The sequence below is a fragment of the Rhinatrema bivittatum genome, chromosome 4 (genome assembly GCF_901001135.1).
Source record: "Rhinatrema bivittatum chromosome 4, aRhiBiv1.1, whole genome shotgun sequence".
Classification (NCBI taxonomy): Eukaryota; Metazoa; Chordata; class Amphibia; order Gymnophiona; family Rhinatrematidae; genus Rhinatrema; species Rhinatrema bivittatum.
Genome location: NC_042618.1, coordinates 434,877,757 through 434,897,338, shown reverse-complemented (window position 1 = coordinate 434,897,338; position 19,582 = coordinate 434,877,757). Strand labels below are relative to the sequence as shown.

General features: G+C 43.4%; 1 protein-coding gene across 2 annotated transcripts in view; it reads right to left on the bottom strand.

The window, feature by feature from the left end:
- The window catches only part of CHST11 (carbohydrate sulfotransferase 11), a 352,143-nt gene that overhangs the window by 166,907 nt on the left and 165,654 nt on the right, over positions 1-19,582 (bottom strand). For both annotated transcript variants that reach the window (XM_029601519.1, XM_029601518.1), the window contains exon 2: positions 11,972-12,057. In XM_029601519.1, the coding sequence (XP_029457379.1) occupies positions 11,972-12,055 (84 nt within the window). In that variant the 5' untranslated portion in view covers positions 12,056-12,057. The remainder of the gene's footprint in view (positions 1-11,971; positions 12,058-19,582) is intronic.

Sequence of the window (19,582 nt, the reverse complement as noted above, 5' to 3'; positions counted from 1 at the left end):
TTGGCTTTAGCAGGCGCAGCTAAGCAGATTTTAAAACATGCACACGTGAAGGAAACAGCCAGTTTGACCAAATAGTCCACCAGTTGACCCAGTCTATCTCTAGGTCATCTCGACCCCTCTGATTCTACAGCCTGCACTCCCCCCAGTTTACCCAGACCCTCACCCAGGCGTTTTAGGCTCAAACATGTTTTCTTCAGACTTACACCTCAACAAGAGCAGAAGTAAATAAGCACGGGTAACAGCCCGACGCGCACTGTGGGCATGGGATCAGTGGTGAACAATATCCATCAGTAGTGGACTCTTATCCTTTGGAGACCAGCACATGATGAAGACATGTCATATGACCCTTCTAGGACTAAGGTTTCAGCGAATTTAGGGTTGGTGAGAGGGGAAGGGGGCAATTCTGTTTGTAATTTGGCTTATCATTGTGTCATATCATTTGGGGTGAAAATGTTAAAAACAAAACTTATGCAGTATGGGCCTAATTTTAAAAAGCATTTACGTGCTTAAAATTGGGTTGTACGTGTGTAAATGCACTTTATTCAAGTAAATGGCTTTTGAAAATTGCTATGATAGTATATTACATTTATGCGTGTAACTCCTTTGAAAATTACCTTCCATTTGTACGGAGTGCATAAGAAACAACCGCACCCTACACATTTAGTTTTGTATTATGGATTATTCAATAAACAGTTTAAACATTAAAATCTGTATTTACGTGCGTTACTGTTGGCCCCGCCCCATAATGCCTCTGACATGCCATAACTCTGCCCATTTTTTACGCACGTTGGGTTGCTCACGCACATACAAGCGTAATTGGGCCATTTTAAAATACAATTTGCTCACTATACTCGCCTATACGGGCCTTTTAATGTGCGAACATTTTAAAATGTACCCTATAAGGTGTTCCACAGTATACATACCGCAGAGAATGCTTAAAAATTAACCATGTTATTTATTTTATTATTACGTTTTGATATCTTGCAATTCGCAAAAGTAACAAAGCGGGAAAGAAATAAAATTCCATAATACAATCAATACGACAATCCCTGCCCTCATCCCAAATAAAAATAAAACATTAAAAAAATACTTATAAAAAACCTGTAAATAGGCCCAAATACAAAACCAAAAAACAATTGCTGCTGTGTTACAATTACGGCCCTCAGACTACATATCTGCTAATCAAACTGCTCGATTTCCGTATTCCGTTTCAGAATATTCATTCCACAGACAGCGTGGTAAGTTAGGGTCCTTGGTTTGCTTGGTATATTGGTTGTAAAATGCCCCCACTTTCCAGAACTGTGTACACTGCAAAGCCTTGTGACATGCACCACGATGAACAAGGCTGCCATCCAGGAGCAATGACGAAAGCTCATTTAAATAAATAAAAAAACATATATATATATATATATAATGCTTTGCTTAAGCCAACAGCTCATGAATGGAAAGCCCACAGCTATTTTACCAGCTTATGTTACTGGCAATACAATCTGGGAAATGGAGAAAAGAAAGCAGCCCTTGTGCTACCAACACTGCAAATCACCTTCACAAGGGCCTCCCTGCCATTTACATGCCATTTTGGAGAACATCCAGGGATCTCAGCTCTCACTGTGTCGATCAATGAATCAATTTTTTGTTGAACAGGTGGAAAGTTCTTTTTTTTCCTTCAATCTAATCTAATTGTGAACATGTAGAACACTAAAAATTATCTGAAAGCTACCAGTGTGTATCTGTTCCTTGATATCCACCTAATTCCCCTCAAGCCCTGGATATCTACATACAATTCACTAATGTGGAGTTGATTCATCTTTGTCGACACCTGACCCTTTTCCGGGGATGTTTGTCTTCCAGTTGCCCTGTCAGCAATGAGTTTGCAAACATGCTAAGATTTTGACAACAAGACTATATGAATATATTAATGAAGCTTGCAAAAATATCTAAAGCGTGAATCCTCCTGATGCAGGGTTTAACGCTGATAAAGATGCATGAACCAGCAGGGTTTAAAGCAATATACTCAGAAGCAAGATAAATAGATGTATTTTTTTACTTGCACAATTATATTATTTAAAAAAAAAGAAAAAAAGAGTTTTTTTTCCATATGAATTGGCTCATATTAAAAGAACCTGTCATATGGACTAACCCAGATGATTAATAATAAGGCAAATGAAGGTGTAATACCAGGCCTGCCTATTATGATGGCTGAAGAACAAAAGAAGTGTTTCAAAGTACTTTTTGGAGCTTTGTTTTCTTTCTTTATCAGTGGTTGGTGATGCTCCGTTGATTGAAACTTTAGAGAACTGGATAGATGAGAGCCGGAGAGGGTATTTGAGAGGATGGGGAGAGAAAAAGAAAGAGACTGGGTGGGAGCAGGGAAAAGAGGAGTGGGGCAGGGAGACAAAGATAGGGCGGCAGGAGGGATACTGGTCTTGGGTAGAGAGTGAGGAGGGGAAGGCAAAGTAGCACAAGGGCTGGGGGCGGGAGTTTTTATGCTGGAGCTGCTGAGCCTCCTATTATTGCTCTTATGGGGGGGGAGGGCTTACTATTTTGGGACTGCAGAGAGAGAGATTGGTGGGGACGAGTTAGACTGATTGCGAGAGACTAAGGGAACCGTAAGGGAGACTGAGAAAGAGAAACATACTGGTAGAGACAGGGTGGGGGATTGAGAGAGACTGGTCAGGAACTGGGCAAAGGGATTGAGAGAGAGAGGGAAACTGGTGGGAGGATGGACTACTTGGAATAGGATGGGTGAGAGAGACTTGGTGGGACAATGTGGGAGAATTGAGAGATACTAGAGGGGACGTGGTAAGGCTCTGAGAGAGACTGCTCGGGACAGGTACAGGAATGGAGAGAGAGGGAAATTGGTGGGAGGATTACGATTGACTACTTGGAACAGGACTGGATTGAGAGAGACTTGGTGGAATAGTGGGGAATTGAAAGAGAGAGATACTGTGAGTAGTGGGTAAGGGATTTAGAGACAGATTGGTGGGGAAAGGTCAAGAAGCTTGATAGAAACTGGTGAGAAAAAGATGGGATTGAGAGAGAGAACGACTGATGGGGACAGGGTGGAGGGATTGAGATTGTCTACTTGGAACAGAATGTGATTGAGAGAGACTTGGTGGGTCAGTGTCGGGGATTGAAAGGGATAGAATTTGTGGCAGGATAGGAGGCTTCAGAGAGACTGGCGGGCACAAGGTGGAGAAACTGAGTGGGAGAGATTGGTGGGGAGATTGAGAAGGAACTGAGGGTGGGGAATTGAGAGAGAAACTGGTGAAAGGACTGAATGAGACTGGTAGGAAAAAGATGGGATTGAGAGAGAGAGAGAGAGAAAGACTGGTGTGCAAAGGGTTGGGGTTTGAGAGACAGAGGCTAGTATGCTTAAGAAAGACTGGGGGCACATGGTGGAGAGACTGAGTGAGACTGCTGGAGGACTGAGGGAGACTGGTGAGAAAAGGTTGGGACTGAGGGAACGAGAATGAAGGACTAGTGGGGAAAGAATGGCGGCTTGAGAGAAAGACGGAGCGACTCGTGGGAACAGGGTGGGGGGATTGAGAGAGAAAGACGGGTGGGAACAGAGTGGGACTGAGAGAGAGACTTGTGGAGTCGGGTGAGGGGACTGAGGGAAACTAGTAGAAACAGGATGGGATTTGCGAGGGACTGGTGGGGATAGGCAGGACTGGATTAGCCAACAGGCACATTAGGCCTTTGCCTAGGGTGGCAAAAATCTGGGAAGGGCCAGCAAGGCAGCTGAAGATTTGCTACCGCCCAGCAAATCTCACTCAGCAAACAGCTGTATGCTTCCTGCCCCAGCCCCTCCCCTCCCAGTGCATAGAACAGAGTGGAAGAGCGAAGCGAGAAAGGACAGAGCAGAGAGAAATGCACTACTCTCTATTCCAGCCGCTCCCCTCCCGTTCTGAGCAGGGGAACAGGAGGAGAAAGATGAGGCAAGAGCACACAGACGGGAGCAAAGAAAAGCCACGCTGCTCCCTCATCCAGCATCTCTCCTTCTGTTATTTAGGGATGTGTGGGGAGGAAGTGAACCTGCAAAAGACAGAGCAAAGCAAGGAAGGCTGTGCCTTAGACCTTTTATTCTGTTGTCCCTTATTTGGGAGAGGGTGGGGACAACAGTACCAAGAGGTCCCTATTCAGAAGTATTTAGCTGGATAATGTAGAAGTTATCCGGCTAAATGAAGATTTGAGCATTTAACTGGCTAAATTCTAGCTGAATAATAAGTTATCCAGCTAGAATTTGGCCGGACAAGTTAGGGGCGTTCTGGGGGCGTAACTGGAAGGAGATGAGTTAACCATGATATTAAGTCAGAGGGTGCATAGAAAAGCAATTTTTACTGCTTTTCTATGCACTTTCCCGGTGCCTGGAGAAATTAGCGCCGACCTTACTGAATCGCGCGGGAACACCTAATAGTGCCCGCAACATGCATTTGCATGTTGCGGGCACTATTAGGTTCAGGGGAGTTGGACGCGCTATTACCCCTTACTAAATAAGAGGTAAAGCTAGCGCGTCCAAAATGCGCGTCCAAATGCCGGCTAACAGTGCGCTCCGTCGGAGCGCACTGTACTGTATCGGCCTGAAGGAAGCCAATATTCGGAAAATGCCAAGCGCCTCTGTTTGAAGACCTGTTAGGTACCTAAGTTAGCTTCCTAATTCCATTTGAATTTAGCTGCAAATTTTCCCTAAAACATAGGGAACTAAATTTAAGCCTGCAAATCATTTGTCTAGATTTAGGAGTGGAAGCTGCATTAAAATTCACAAAGTCTGCCTCACAAATAAAAACAGTAACTTATGCGCCTAAGCCCAACTTAGGTGCACAAGTTTCTCTTTTTATATTCGAAGCGGACTTTACAGATTTTTTTGGCTTCATATGCAGTTAAACGTACGCACTATGGGGCAGATTTTAAATGCCCTGCGCGCGTAAATCCGGCCGAATTTACGCGCGCAGGGCCCTCGCACGCCGGCGCACCTATTTTCCATAGGCTGCCGGCACGCGCAGAGCCCCGGGACACGCATAAGTCCCGGGGCTTCGTAAAAGGGGCATGACGGGGGCGTGTTGGGGGGTGTTGCGGAATGATGCGGCATTTCGGGGGCGGGCCCGAGGGCGTGGCGCCGGCCCAGGGGCGTGGTCGAGGCCTCCAGACAAGCCCCTGGGTCGGGTGATGGCATGCCAGCAGTCCGCTGGCGCGCGCAGATTTACATCTGCTTTCAGCAGACGTAAATCTGCCAACAAAGGTAAGGGGGGGGGGTTAGGTAGGGGAAGGGAGGGAAAGGTGGGGGGAGGGTGAAGGAAAGTTCCCTCCGAGGCTGCTCCGAAATCGGAGCGGCCTCGGAGGGAACAGGCAGCGCGCGCTGGGCTCAGCGCGCGCAGGTTGCACAAATGTGCACCCCCTTGTGCGCGCCGACCCCCGATTTTATAAGTTACATGCGGCTACACGCGTATCTTATAAAATCCAGCATACTATTGTTCGTGCCTGGTGCACCAGAGGTTTCCTACTAGTGTGGAAACAAGCAGGATCCAAGATATTGGCATGATTCTCAGGATCATTGCCATCATTGCTGGGATTAGCCTGGCTACTGAGCATTGCAAGCATTCAGAGACTGCATCCTGAACAGCATTTGTGAAAGGTCCAGTCCCATCTCCTGGTTAGTGACAAAGCAGGAGACCTTTCATATAAAGAGCCTCCCTCCAACGGCTACTGACTAGCCAGTGGGCTCTCGCTCAATCCTTCCCCTGCCCCGAAATACACAAACAAGTTTTCACAGAACAGGGGAGACGAAGTAGAGAGACTGAATGACAGAGAGAGAGAGAGAGAGAGAGAAGGAGGTGACAGAAGAGACACATTTACACACGTCAAAAATAAAATAATCTTTCATTGACAAATATATTTCCAGGCAATAGAGTCTTAGAGGATTGACATTGCTAGTGCACCCAAAGACCATTGCAGATATTCAGAGGCTTGAGGTTGAAGAGCTTGAGTCTGCCTCAAAAGCTTTTTTCCAGCTGACCAAATGTTTTGGTTTGAGTGCAGAGCTCAGATCTGTGAATTTTGAGACAGCAGCAGACAGTGCCTACACTATAACTTGCTCGTAGAGGGTGACCGGTTAGATGCCAGAGAACTTCTGAGTCAGGGCAACCAGACTCCGATCTAGGCCTTCACTTTGCATGCTGCCTTCTGTCCCCAACCATGCTCTCTGACACTCCTTTTTGAAGATCCTTACTGACACATACGACAGAGGGCTCTAAAATGTACATATGTCAGTTTCCTACACTATTCATTGACCTACCTGAAGACTACTAGTTCTCTCTCTTCTTCCCTTTGCCCTGACAAGCAAACCCTATATATCAGGCTTAGTTGTAGACCCCTTGGAAGGAAGCAGAAGGAACCAAGAGAAAAAGAGAAATGAGCATGCTCAGTTTAGTGTACTAATGTTATTTAGCGTCTCCTCAGTAAGTAATATGATCATACTATTTAGCCAATACATTTTCAGGTTATCATGCACTATTTCTGATATTTAGAACCTTAAACATTCAATGACTTTGCATTGTTTGTTAAGTTGCTTTTTAAATTTAAATTTTTGGCACGCCCACACTAAAATTCATTTTGCATGAGTTATTGTTTAAACCCCTTAAATGAGAAGTACATCATTATTTTCAAGCTAGGAGGTTATATAGGATTTATCCATCCCAGTCCCAGAGAAATTATGGAGTCTGATTACAGATGAGAGCAGAGAGGGATGGAAGGAGTTGATTTTTCTATAATAACCTTTCCAAGCCCACAAACATATGAAGTTTATTGTATTGAACATTCACATAAGTGATATTGCATACATCCTTCACAATAACACCTGACTATTTTATGGCTTAATCCTACATTATGCCTGGACTTAAAAATATTTCTCCAGGGACATATTGATTTGATACTCTACATTCACCTCCTTCCCAGAGCTATAAGGCAACAGCTCTAGGGGCTCATGGGAGAACAGAGGTTAAGAGAAAGGGGGAATATATGAGAAAGTCAGAGAGAAGAGAGATGGTTTTGATTAAACACAAGATCACAAAATAATTTGCTCATGACAACAGATTCAAACCTTCATGCAACGCAAGTCTTAGCTTTCAGTTTTATCTCAAAGCAGCACTAAACAAAAGAAAAAAATATGCAAATCAACTGCTAATTAAAGCAAAATAAATCACATCCATTTGCCATTCTGATTTAATTTTATTTTTAGAAGAAAAAAGTGTTTTGAAGAAAAAATTTGAAAGCTTGCCTATTCAGCCAATCCCACCATTGTGAGTCTAAGTAGACGGGGGTGCTTGGAGGCTGAACCCCACCAAGCGCCATCAGCATGAATACAGCTGAAGGGAAGGCCCGAGAAGGATTATAATAAACCATGCACCTTTTTTCTTCCCTACAACTGGAAAAGACATCATGCACAATGGGACAAAAATAAAAGACCAAGGAATACAACCACAGCAAGGAATCGATAAAGCCAAGAAATAAATACGTTGATATTGGGGCCAACGGACTAAACTGCGTTAATGGTAATATAAATATTAACACATGCTAAATGCTTGCAATAATATTAACACAAAATCTATGCTGACGTAATGAGATATCCAAGTATGCTAAATAGCTTAGTACCTATTAGCGCAGTGAAAAAAGCCCAAGTTAAAACGTGCAAAATATAACAGACCCATTAATGGAAAACTCTTAACCACACTTCGGGAGATGTAGTTAAATTTTTTGTGTGTTCACATCTGCAATAACATGCCTACTTTAACATCTGTGTTAGTGAATGCCTCGTTTGCCGTTAAACACAGCATTAACACAGTTGAGTGCATTAGCCCCATGGAGAATAACCGATAGCAGTACTGCTTGCTTTAACCACTAAACAGTACGTTTGAGTCGCTAACCTGCAGCTATCAGACCAAGCGGTATACCAGATTCAGCTTCTGCTGTTCCAGGATGAAAAGGGTTTCAGCCCCCGCTATAGATGTGAAACAGCAAAAAAAAATCAGGCACACGACTGCAGAAGATTAGGACCATACCAAAAAAACCCCCTCATTTCATAAAAGCCTTGGGAAGCCCTGCATTCATCATTTGATGCTTGGGGATGGTGGGAGAAGACATTCGGTGGTTTTACAGCCATTGAGCTGTTTGCTGTTCCCTGCTAGCTTGAAATTGCTTCCCCCAGATCCGTTTTCCCCGACACAGATATGCTCAGGCCTGAAATAAGCTGCTGGGGTGTTGGTAAGGTTGAGCTTCCATAACTTCAGAGACGATCTACAATTATCTGCTGTTTTTAGATCATGGTAGTTGTTCTCAGTCATAGAAATTACAGGGCAGCATGACAGTTCTTCTAAGAATACCCGCAGCTCATTTATTACACAGGTTTGAAAGCAGCATGGCAGGCGAGTGGCCTCAAAAAAAGTCAAACCAGGCTGAAATGCTCACCGCAAGGGCTAAAACACAACTATACAGGCTTTGGGGCAGAATGGGTCTAAGTTCTGCCTCCAGCATTTTTCTTACCGAGAAATCTTTCGCTGAGAAATACTGACCAGTTTTTGTTTTGCAGTGGATAAAACATGTTTTTGTCCCCCTTGAGGCTTGGGAACTGCTAGACTTCTGCCGCCGTCATTCCCCCCTGCCTCAGGTCTCCAAATGGTACCCAGCAGCGGGTTCCACCCAGCAGAATACACCAATATTAAAAGCAAAATCCAATGACTTCTGTGGCAAAAAAAAAAGTTATTTTCTTTTCTAAGGACGTACAGTGCTAGAGTTTTACCCTACATAGGCCAACAGGCAGCATTTCAGGTTAGACAACTCTCACATCAGTTAAGCTGAAGAGTCGCATTACGTTACGAGGGGCATCATGTGAAGACCAAGATATTCAAAAGTGATAATGGTGTTTATTGATGGGTCCTATTTTATAAGAGAATTCATTTTTTTTCTCTCAGGACATTTTTTTACTATATCAATATGTACACGGATATTATTTAATTCCAAATATTGACTATTCCTGAACATTATTCATGAAATCCAAGTCTTGTTATTTTATGTAATCTGCCTTGGCCTTTCCTTTTGGAAAAAGCAGACTATCATAGGAACATAAGAACATGCCATACGGGGTCAGACCGAGGGTCCATCAAGCTCAGCATCCTGTTTCCAACAGTGGCCAGTCCAGGTCACAAGTACCTTGGCAGGATCCCAAACAGTAAACAGATTCCCTAAGTCTATGGACTTCTCCTCCGGGAACTTGTCCAAACCTTTTTAAACCTAGCTATGCTATAAAGGCCTGATTTTTAACCCCACCCCCCCCCCCCCACGCGTAAAAAACTAGGGTTCACGCACATGGCTGGGGCCTTGCGCACATTTTAGAAGAGGCCCAGCCGCGCGCATAACCTCCCTTACGCGCACAAGCGTCAGGACTCTATTAAGGGGCGGGGTCCTGGGGGCTGGCATAAGTTCAGAAATAAAGATATCTCTTAAAGGCAGAGCCTTCAAAGGGGTCGGGGTAGGAGAGAGAAAGAGGGATGGAGGGTAGGTGGGGGGGGGGGGAAGAAAGTTCCCTCCCAGTCCGCTCCTTAATTGGGAGGGAACTGGGGGAGACCCGATCTCGTCGTCGCATGTAATCTGGCCAATTCCCCCCCCCCCCGCTGCGCGCACCGGCCTCGATTTTATAACATGCGAGCGGATGTTATAAAATCCTGCATCCATGTGTGCACGCCGGGTAGCGCACACACATGGAGGCGCGCGCATATTTTTAAAAAATCTACCCTTAAATAAATAAACTGCGGAACTAAAATGTGCCACCCACCAATCAATGTTAACTTTTTTTTTAAATTTATTGATTATTTATTGAAATTTCAAAAATACAATTTCACAAAGAATCCACTTTGCTTCAGCAACATGATACATCTCATTACAGAAATAAAAAAATGAAGAAACAATTCCCACAATTTGTTGGTGTCATTCTTTGCTGAAAGCGATTTAAGCTCTGTCATGAAGAAATATTTTAAGAAGGCCAATGTACCATTCATGGGACAATCTTGGCTAAGGTTACACAAGACAGAAGGAAGGGATTCCTAGCCTTGCGCCGGGATAGGGGCATCATTCTTTTTGAGATATTCGTGTAAGTGCTTAGTCAAGTATAATAGAGATAGTTTTGTGCTTTTCTCACCGGAGCAACTTAAAGACTTATTGATTCCAGGAAAGTACAAGTTGGTAGCTGCTTTAAGCTAAGTCTTACTTCTATTTTTTGTTTTATCTCCTAAATAAGGCTAACCTCTCCCTGCAGGTTGTGGTCTAATGGATACTGTGTTTTCAAACTGTGGGAATAATTTAACTTTTAAAATGACTCCATCCCCTCCCCCTCAGTGACTTTCTTATCCTATTGTTCATTAAGTCCTACCATTCATGGCCATCTTTTGGTACATTCATATTTTGTCAGCTGAGAAGGTTAAGTGACAAAGATCCTGAGGAAAGGAGCCAAAGTGGCTTTCCTAGCAGGGCCATCAACTGTCCAGGCCCAGCCACGAGCAATGGGGACAATGAAAAGGTGACGTTCTCAATAAGCAAACAATGGGTGGGGTAATATTAAAAAGAACAAAAGCAGTAGAATTAGGACCCTTAGTTTTAGCTCAAGGAGACCACTAGACATACCCTGGGAGAGAGTTTAAAGGCAGACCAAGAAAAGCAAAAAGGGAAAAAAGGAAGTAGAAGAGAAAACTGGCAGGGGCAGGTTAGGTTTGATCCTCACCAGCAAGTGCCAACATTATTAGATTATTGCCCAGGCTCCATTAGGTAGGGGGTGCCCGGGCAGTTAAGGGATAAAAAAAAGATTATACATTAATTCAAGCCCTCTTAGCAGGAAGGGAGCTGGGTATTTGGTAGGGATGCGCATTTGTTTAAAACACATTTGTAATCAGACCTCAAACAGCCATTTTTGGTTTCAGTTCATTTCAAATGAACTGCATCCCTACCTATTCCTAAAACCAAAACAATCTTTGGGATTTTCATTTTGACACTATGTTGGCACTATTAGCAAAACAGTGTGCATTATTTGCTGACAAAAGCTTTTTTTTTTTTTTTTGTGACCCCTGCCACCCCTTCTTACCCCTTCTGTAGAAGAGCCGAAAGGGGCATGAGTGATACCCAGCCACTCCTGCCCTGCTGGGTCCTCTTTAACACGATACCGGTTGGCGTCATATAGTTTAAAGGCCATATTTCAGCTGTAAAGTTTGTTTCTTCCGCTGAAATTACTTTATGGCTGTAATGGTTTAATGTGGTATAGATTTCAAAATGTACCCAGGGAAGGTGGAAAGGGGCAGCACTTGTCCAACACATTACTGGGCATGGTGCACTCAGATGGGCACTGAAAACACCTCCAACAGATTTAATGTACTGCGTGATGTGCGGATCAGTTACTGAGCTGTTAAATATTCATACTTTAGTTGATGAGATTTTATACCAATATTTTCTGTGTTCTGAAATATAAAAGCCGATGTGCTGTAATGTTAATGAAGCTGTAACCCGTATTTCCAAATACAAGGAATGGTATCTGCTCAGTTTTGAAGAAAGGAACGGGAAGGGAATGTCACTGATAGATGAACATAGGCTAAGCGACAGAGAAAGTCTGTAGGGAAAATTCAAGGTATACTGCACATGGACATCTACCTGCAAGCGTCACGTACACATCCCTTCTCCAGCTTCCACCAACACACATTCAATAAAGATGTTTACCACAGGCACAAAATGAGAAAAAGCCCACTGAGTGAATCATAACCCTCCCCCCCCAAAAAAAAAAAACAACCATAAAAATAAGATCAAGCAATAGACTACAGAAGAAAGAAAATGGGAGATTTGCTATGTGCCTTCTTAGATTCCAAGAAATTGTGCATCATTTCCAAACCAGCAATTGCGCGAGTTGAGAACATGCACAGCATTACACGGAGCCACTAACCTGTGTTGGACTGTAGAATTCCTGTAATGGACTTCTAGACCCCTTTCGACAGCAGATGTCCATTCCAAATGGATTCCTCTGCATTACTGGAAGGAGAAAATAGAACTGTGATTACAACTCATAAGATCCGCAAATGAAGCCTTCGCATAATAAAACGGCTGTTATCAAGCCCAATTATAGTGCATAATCAGTCAGCCTTTGTTTTTCCAAGGATTATCCAAGTTGAGTTATGAATGAAAGCAGCACTTTCTGTGTACCGTGCGATGGGTAAAATAAACACAGCTACTGCTAATACCTGTCCTCTAGCAATTAATAGCTATTGCTAAATCATCAATTGTGACATTTTCAAGGTATTTCCCCATAATCCAAAGGAAAGGAGTTACCATGATTGTAAGCATCACCAATTATCTCACATGGGCTCTCATGTGACATGGGATCAGACTGGTTCATATAATGTGAGCGTGTGTGTGATATTTGTTGCATCATCAGTATGGACCGACTTGATTTGATATATATATATATATATATATATATCAAGAAAGTCGGTATATAAAAACCCTAAATAAATAAATAAATAAATAAATAAATAAATAAATAGACAGACCAGCTGGATCCTGTAAGTTGGCGACATTTGGTGCTTCTTGCTCACATTCGGTTTCAAGGGGTTCAGGTTACAAAATGAATGACTCTGTTGTAAAACTGTAAAGTGATACAGGACATTATCACTTGTCGTATGTATTTCTGAAATTCGGCACAGGTACAATTTTCTTTTAGTGCATTATAATTAGGGAATATGATCTGATTTGGCAGTCCTGCTAGCCGTGACTTTTAGAGAACTCTGTGCAGGGAGAGTGGACGGCGGAAAACAAAAAGGTACGGACAATGGGGGAAAGTCAACATGCAAAGCTCTGAAATGTTTCTGGGTCTGAAAGTTCCTTCATCATGTTCTAATATACAATCATGGGGTCAGCAGCAGCATGCCTCTTGTTGCCAGAGTCAGCACCTCAGGAATACCCTGAAATATTCACCACTGTGTACCAGAACGGAGCCAGTGGCAGGAGCCTCGCCACTCTGACAAAAGGAGAGAAGCCGCCTAATAGCCATGTATGCTTATTCGTAATAAAAAAAAACTGCAGGTGAATACAAAAGTGTAATTAACTATATTCATACAAATACAAAATAAACAAGAAAAACAAGAAAGAAGGAAGCATTTTACTTTCTTATGCTATGTTGGTACACTTCGAACCGTTACTGTGTACGCTCTTCATCTTTTTTTTTTTTTTTTTTTTTTTTTTAAATGAGAATGTCGGTAAATTCGGTTACTTGACATCACAATGGCAAGCAGCATGAGCTGCCCTGTCCTCAGGCAGACACATGGAGAAATCTGACTACTAATTTTTTTTTTTATCACTTCCCATCAGTGTATTTCAGGCCAGTCCTAAAGTAGCCCTTAGCCCAGGGCTTCCCAAACCCCAAAGCCAGTTGGGTTTCCAGTTTTTGCAAATTTATCTCATGCATCTTCACTGTATCCTGTGGGGTCCTCAGGACAGGTTTGGAAAGCCCTATCCTAGCCAGTTGGATTTTCAGGAAATTTGCAATGATTATGCACAAGATACATCTGAGGCAGTGTGCAGGCCAACATCTCTTGCATATTCATTAGGGCTATCTTGGAAACCCTAGCAGTTTACGGCCCTCCCGAGGCAGAGGTTCCAAACACTGTGGCCTAATTACTGGCAACCTTGTCCTCTCATTACATGCCTTTGTCAATATGCATATGCAAATACTCCTGTTGGATGTTGTCACTTTGTTCATAGAAGCTTGGTAACCAACCAAGAGATGAAGCATTTTTCATGCTGTTTTAAAGCTGCAGTACTATCTCCAGCCATCCAGATACTACCCTGCCTGTTTCTTGAGTCGGCTGTGTCTTTTGCTAGTTTTAGTCTTGGCTGTCTTTTCTTGTCCACGTTCATTTATTTATTTTTTTTATTTTTTTGTACTTTTACACTTCTAGGGGAACAAAATGCATGGACTCTTGTTACAGGACACTTCAAGAAAATTTAAGTGGATAAAAAGAGTTTTACCAACTTTTATCTGCTGTCTGAAAATTTCCCTCTCCTCGTACGTCTAAAAGGACCACAGAGTGTTCCACACCACGTGCGCTCTTAACCGCTTTTAAAGGAGGCGTTCCTGGGGGCGTGCTTGCGTCAGGGAGGAAAAGCGCATGCGTAGATGGAGGTTTCAACTCTAAATGCATCCTTCTTCAGCAAAAATCTACTCACCGAGGGGCCGATGCAATATCGTGGGCGTAAAAACGTGTGTCCAAACCGGGCGGCCCTTTTCTTCAATGCGCGCACATCCACCTCTCCTGGGCACCTGATGCAATGATCAAATGAGCTGCCGCACTAAAAAGGATGCACCAGGGATAAATTGTGCGTCCCTAGCGCGTCCTTGGCATGGGCGCCCAGGAGACGTGTGCTGGGTGCAGGTTATAAAAATGGACGCCTGTTTTATCCTGTGGCAGCTAATTTACCAGCCTGGAACATGTATATTGTGGGCGTATATTGCGCGCCCCTCAATTTTTTTTTTCATAATGCTGCTTTCTGTGGTTCCTCTACCACAGAAAAGCAGTATTTTGGGGTTTTTTTTAGTTGAGCCCTTCTTGCGCGGCCAGCGCCAAGGCAAGCATTAAATATGACGGGTTAAAAAGTGAACATCGGGTGCGTGGCAATATTTTTGCATCTGGTAGTAATAGCCTCATCTACATGGCATTTATGTATGATGAGTGCTATTGGCTACGCCTTTCTTTGGACACGCTGATCCCCTTATTGCATCAGAGGTTAGTCTAGCGCGTCCAAAACACGCATCCAACCGCTCATCAACCCGTGCGCTTGGCTAGGCGCACTTTATTACCTTGGCCCCAGAAAACGCAGGTGCCAGAGAGCGCGTGTACTCCATATCCATGGCAACTGCATGCGTGATTTCGCTTTCAGAATTGGCGCAATGCTCTCGGGTAAAAAGCATGCATGGTCTTTGAGCCAATGTAGACACATGCCCCACTTTTATAAAATCTAAAATAAAAATAAAAATCTCCTGCCTATGCATCACTGTAATGTCTGCGCAAGGGCCCAGTAAGGATCAGCACAGCCCTTCCCCAATGATTTGCAGGAGGAGCTTCCAAATATTGTTCTGCTTGGGGGAAAAAGCAGTGCGGTTGAAGTGTTAGTCCATTTGAATGGACGAAAATAAAAGGTCGAATAAACAAAAAAAAGAGAAGGTGATAGGTTGAAATGTGGGGTTCCAATGATTTTGTTTCTTTGGATGCCTACTAAATATCAAGTGGTACAATATCAGGACAATTCCTAGGCAACACCGTTCTGAGACTGCAGTTTCCACGCATCGTGGCTTCTGTTGCTTGTTCACGATGTACATTTCCATGGTGAACTAGTTCTTCAGTAACACATAGCAAGCTGATTTCAACCAGAGCAGCATTGTGTCCTGTAAAATTTGTGTTGGATGGACTTGTGTGGCTGGCAAATAGCGAGCGCGCCTAATCTCTTCCTCTGACAAAGTTTACAAAGTCGTTTTGGGCTATAGTTTTAATGTATTATTTCGGGCACTTCTGTTTAACGCCATTTAATCTACCATTCTAATAAAGTGCTTTTTTTTGTTTTGTTTTTTTAAAATAAAAGGATAGGTTTCCACCGCACCAAGATTACAAGTTAATTTCTGGACAGTATTTGGCACCAAGAAGTTGACCCTTTGCTTCATTTTACAAAAGCAGAGATTAGTGGTTTCCAGCTCTGGCCCTTGACACTTAACCAATGAATCTGGATTTGAGGATATCAGCAGTGACTACTAACAATAAGGTTGATGTCACTCATTTGATCAAAGCTTGCTTACCTTGGTTACCCAGAAATTTAGGCCTGTTATTAAATCTCCCAGAACAGACGTGGGGCCTGGATTTACTAAGCTTTTTTCTCCATAGACACAGAATGGGGGGGAAAAAGCTTTAGTAAAATCGGGCCTTCGTAATTTAATTACTAAAAGGAAGTCATAGACATTGCGTATTATTCCAAGCATGGCAAGAGAACACAAAATGGCAGCATTCAGATGAAGTGGTAACAGTTACAAAAAGGGCACGGGTCTGACCGAGTAGTATTCCGTTTAACTCTGTGCACAAAAAGAAGTCTGTTCCTTTTTCCAACAGCTCTAAAATGTTAATGAGAGGTTTTATCCATGGAGCTCATAAAGACTTGATTTTTTTTTATAAGAACCGATGCTATTTTATTTGTTTACCTTTATAATGAAAGGTCTTTAAAATGGGACTGGTGTGATTAGCTGTGTAATGTGGCCCGGCTGTCTCTTAAATAGATTTTAACCTTCCCCTGTTTGGGGCACAGTCGAGCACAGGAGATGTTTTTGTTCAAGGGTATGTAATGTCTCAGGATCAGCATGCCACCAGAGCTAGGCAAGCCGTAGCTTGTGTTAGGGTATTCTTACTGGTATGCAAAAGCTTGCAGCGTAGCCCTCAGACTACATAAAGCTATTTGTGCAGCCCTGCCAGTTAACTCTCATGAGTAGAAAAACTCACTTGAACTGTTTTGAGTGGAGCCATCCACAGGGAACATGGGGCCTCCGCCCAACTGCAGAGTTTTGGAGCAGGTAACAGTCTGAAAGGGCATCTTAAGGTTTCCACTAGGAAGATGCTTGGGCATGGTTTTCTTATTATGGTATGAATAATACATTTGTATTCTGCACAGGAAATAAAATTAGTCCTCGTATTATCTGTTACATTAACGGACCAACTGGAGCCTTTGCAGGTTATGAAATGCCCTCCCTGAAAGACATTCAACCTGCAAAGGCTCCAGTCTTCTGCAGGACCAGGCCAGCTACTAGAACTCTGCGTTAAGCTATTATTTGCAAAACATACCCAGACATTTTTCATTATGAACGACCAGTTGCTTTAACGTGAAGGGTGCAGTCAAATATTCAAAGACACCCCACTGCATATTCCTGAGGTGCCCAACCCTTCTGTATGTGGGGAACCTTTGGTCTCCCACTAGATGGTCCGAGATTCCTGCCTGGTAGGTAACAGCTAGGAAGGACAGACCATTCCTTGCAGCAGCTCTCCCTGAGGCTGGCTGTGATTGTTTAGCCCTTGCCCAGAAAGGGGGGGTGGAGGAAAGGGTCCTGAGTCAGTGTGCTCAGTTGACCTTGGGTTTTGATGAGTTAGGAGCTGTTTTGTTCCTGTGCTGTTTTTGGATCGGGAGATTGCTCAGTTTGGGTGCATCCCTTGCCTGCTAGAGCTATCTCTTCCTAAGAGTAGAAAAGACTTTATCAAGAAGACTGGTCTGAGCTTTTGTTGGTGCCCAGATGAAATCCTGTTCCTGCCGGTGAGGCAAATCCCATAACAGAAGGACGGAAGGAAGAAGACCTGTTTATTTCTTTCCAGCCAGTGAGAGGACTACAGTGACTCCTCACTTAGTGGGGAAGCTTTGGATTTTTTGGCAAAGTTGCATTTTTAGTGAGGAGGTTTTTTGTACCGCCCCTCCTCACTGTGGCTGGGCTGCAAATGCCCTGCTGCTATCCAGAAAAGGGCCTTTTCCCCTAAAAGGTCAACTACAGAAGGAGTCCAGAAGAGAAGATTTCCACCCTGGGGAGAGCAGGACACAAGCTGAGAACATCTGGGACTCTGTTGGACTGCAGGTACAATATTTTGGGGAATTTAGGGAAGCCCCACCAAAAGTTTACCTTTCCCAACTGGGACCCTTGCCCTGCAGACAAGTAAAGGGGTGAGCTGCTCCCAGAAAGTAATAGAAAAAAAGACACCTGCACAGAGTGAAGAAGAGAGAGTTCCCTCTGTAGGACTCAGATCGAACACAGATGTGAAGTAAAACAAGTAGCACGTTGAATGGACATTTATCCAATTTCTGCAAATCAAAGTAAAGTTTATTATGTACACCCACATGGTGCCCTGCCTGTTTCTTCAGCAGTAACATCACCAAAAGGGGGCAGTGACACACCTCAGGGAGGATTCCCATTCACCGCCTGGGCCTAAGAAGTTAAGTCTTTCCCCCATAGAAAGAATCCGCTCCTTGGGTCTTGTTAACATTGGGGAAGTGGCAAAAGGAGATAGCCCCAAGAGAAATTCTTGTGTGTGCCCTTGGACTACCATAAAATCCAGAAAAAGGGTTACATGTATAAGGGCCTGGTTATACTCCGACCTCCTCTCCCCACCCCCAGACACTTTCATTTTCTCTCTGTTTGTTCTTTACCAGGAATTGTAGTGTTCAGGGTATGAAAAAAGAAATCCAGTGTCAGCAGGCTGCAACCGAGCTTCACCAGGCACATTTTTATAGGCAGATGACATTACACCGGAACCCATTACAGGAAGAAGAAACAAAAAAAGAAACAAACCTTAAATTATACGAAATTACAAAACTGGAACGCAGCCACTTCCCAGCCTGGTAATTTGATAGGATGCACCTCAACGGCCGGCACTCATCCTGGAGGGCCTCGAGCCGAATCCCTGCTGACACTATTTCTTTCGTATGGCCGTGCCTGATCTGTTGGTTGGATAGCGAGCGCAGCATGGGCTCGCCGCTGGGCACCTGGCTCTGGGTTTGCCGATATTATCAAACACCGTCAAGTGATCCAATATAAAGAGCGATGCTGATTAAGTTCTTTTCTAGATCTGTAGTAATCCCTCAAAGTCATCTCGATTTAAAGCAACAAATTAACCCCCTCCAACAATTTTTATTTTAATGTGATTGGGTTTTTTTTTTTTACCTTGTTTGTATTTTTAAACTGTAAACTACTTAGATCTGCTTCTGCTTGCATAGGCGGTATATACAAACGTCTAAATAAATAAATAAAAACAATTTCTCTTCAGGAATACTTTACTCGATATATAAAAATTGCCAAACTTATCACGAAAATGAGCCCAAAGTCAAACAGCGAATTACATACAGTCCTTCTCCTCACATAGCAATAGTCTAAAAAAAAAAATCATGTCTGCCTGATTTGCAGCCTGAGATATAACAGGTCTATAAAGCCCAGAGCAATCTGTCGAGACTGTAAGGAAATACCATTATATATGAGATAAGAACATAGGGCAGCCATTTAGAAATGTACATTAACGCCAACATTGAATGTTTCATGGTAAATTCAGTTGGGTCAATATTCAAAAGGGTTTGTCCAAGTAACTTTTCAAGTTACTCATACAAAACCCAGCGATCTGAATAGCTCCCCTGCTCTCTGGTTTAATTTTATTCAGACCACTCATTATCCCCACAAAATTCAGCCAGATAAAAGGAGGCAGTGCTGGAGGTGTTCCAGGGAAGCTACCCAGCTAAAATGAGATGGATAGGTCTGGTTGTGAAAATAAAAAACTGTCCTACAGTAACCGAGCTGCCATTATCCGGGCATGTTATCTGGCTTTTTCTGCTGAATCCCCAGGTAACTTTCCTGCACACAGACCCACTGAATATCGACCTCAGAGCATGAGGTCTGAAACAGCAGCTCCCCATTAGCAGCAAGTGCCCTGTTTCCCACTGGTGTTTGCTGCGTGGAAACCATTTTCCCCTTCCTAAGGCTGCAGGAAATTAAAGC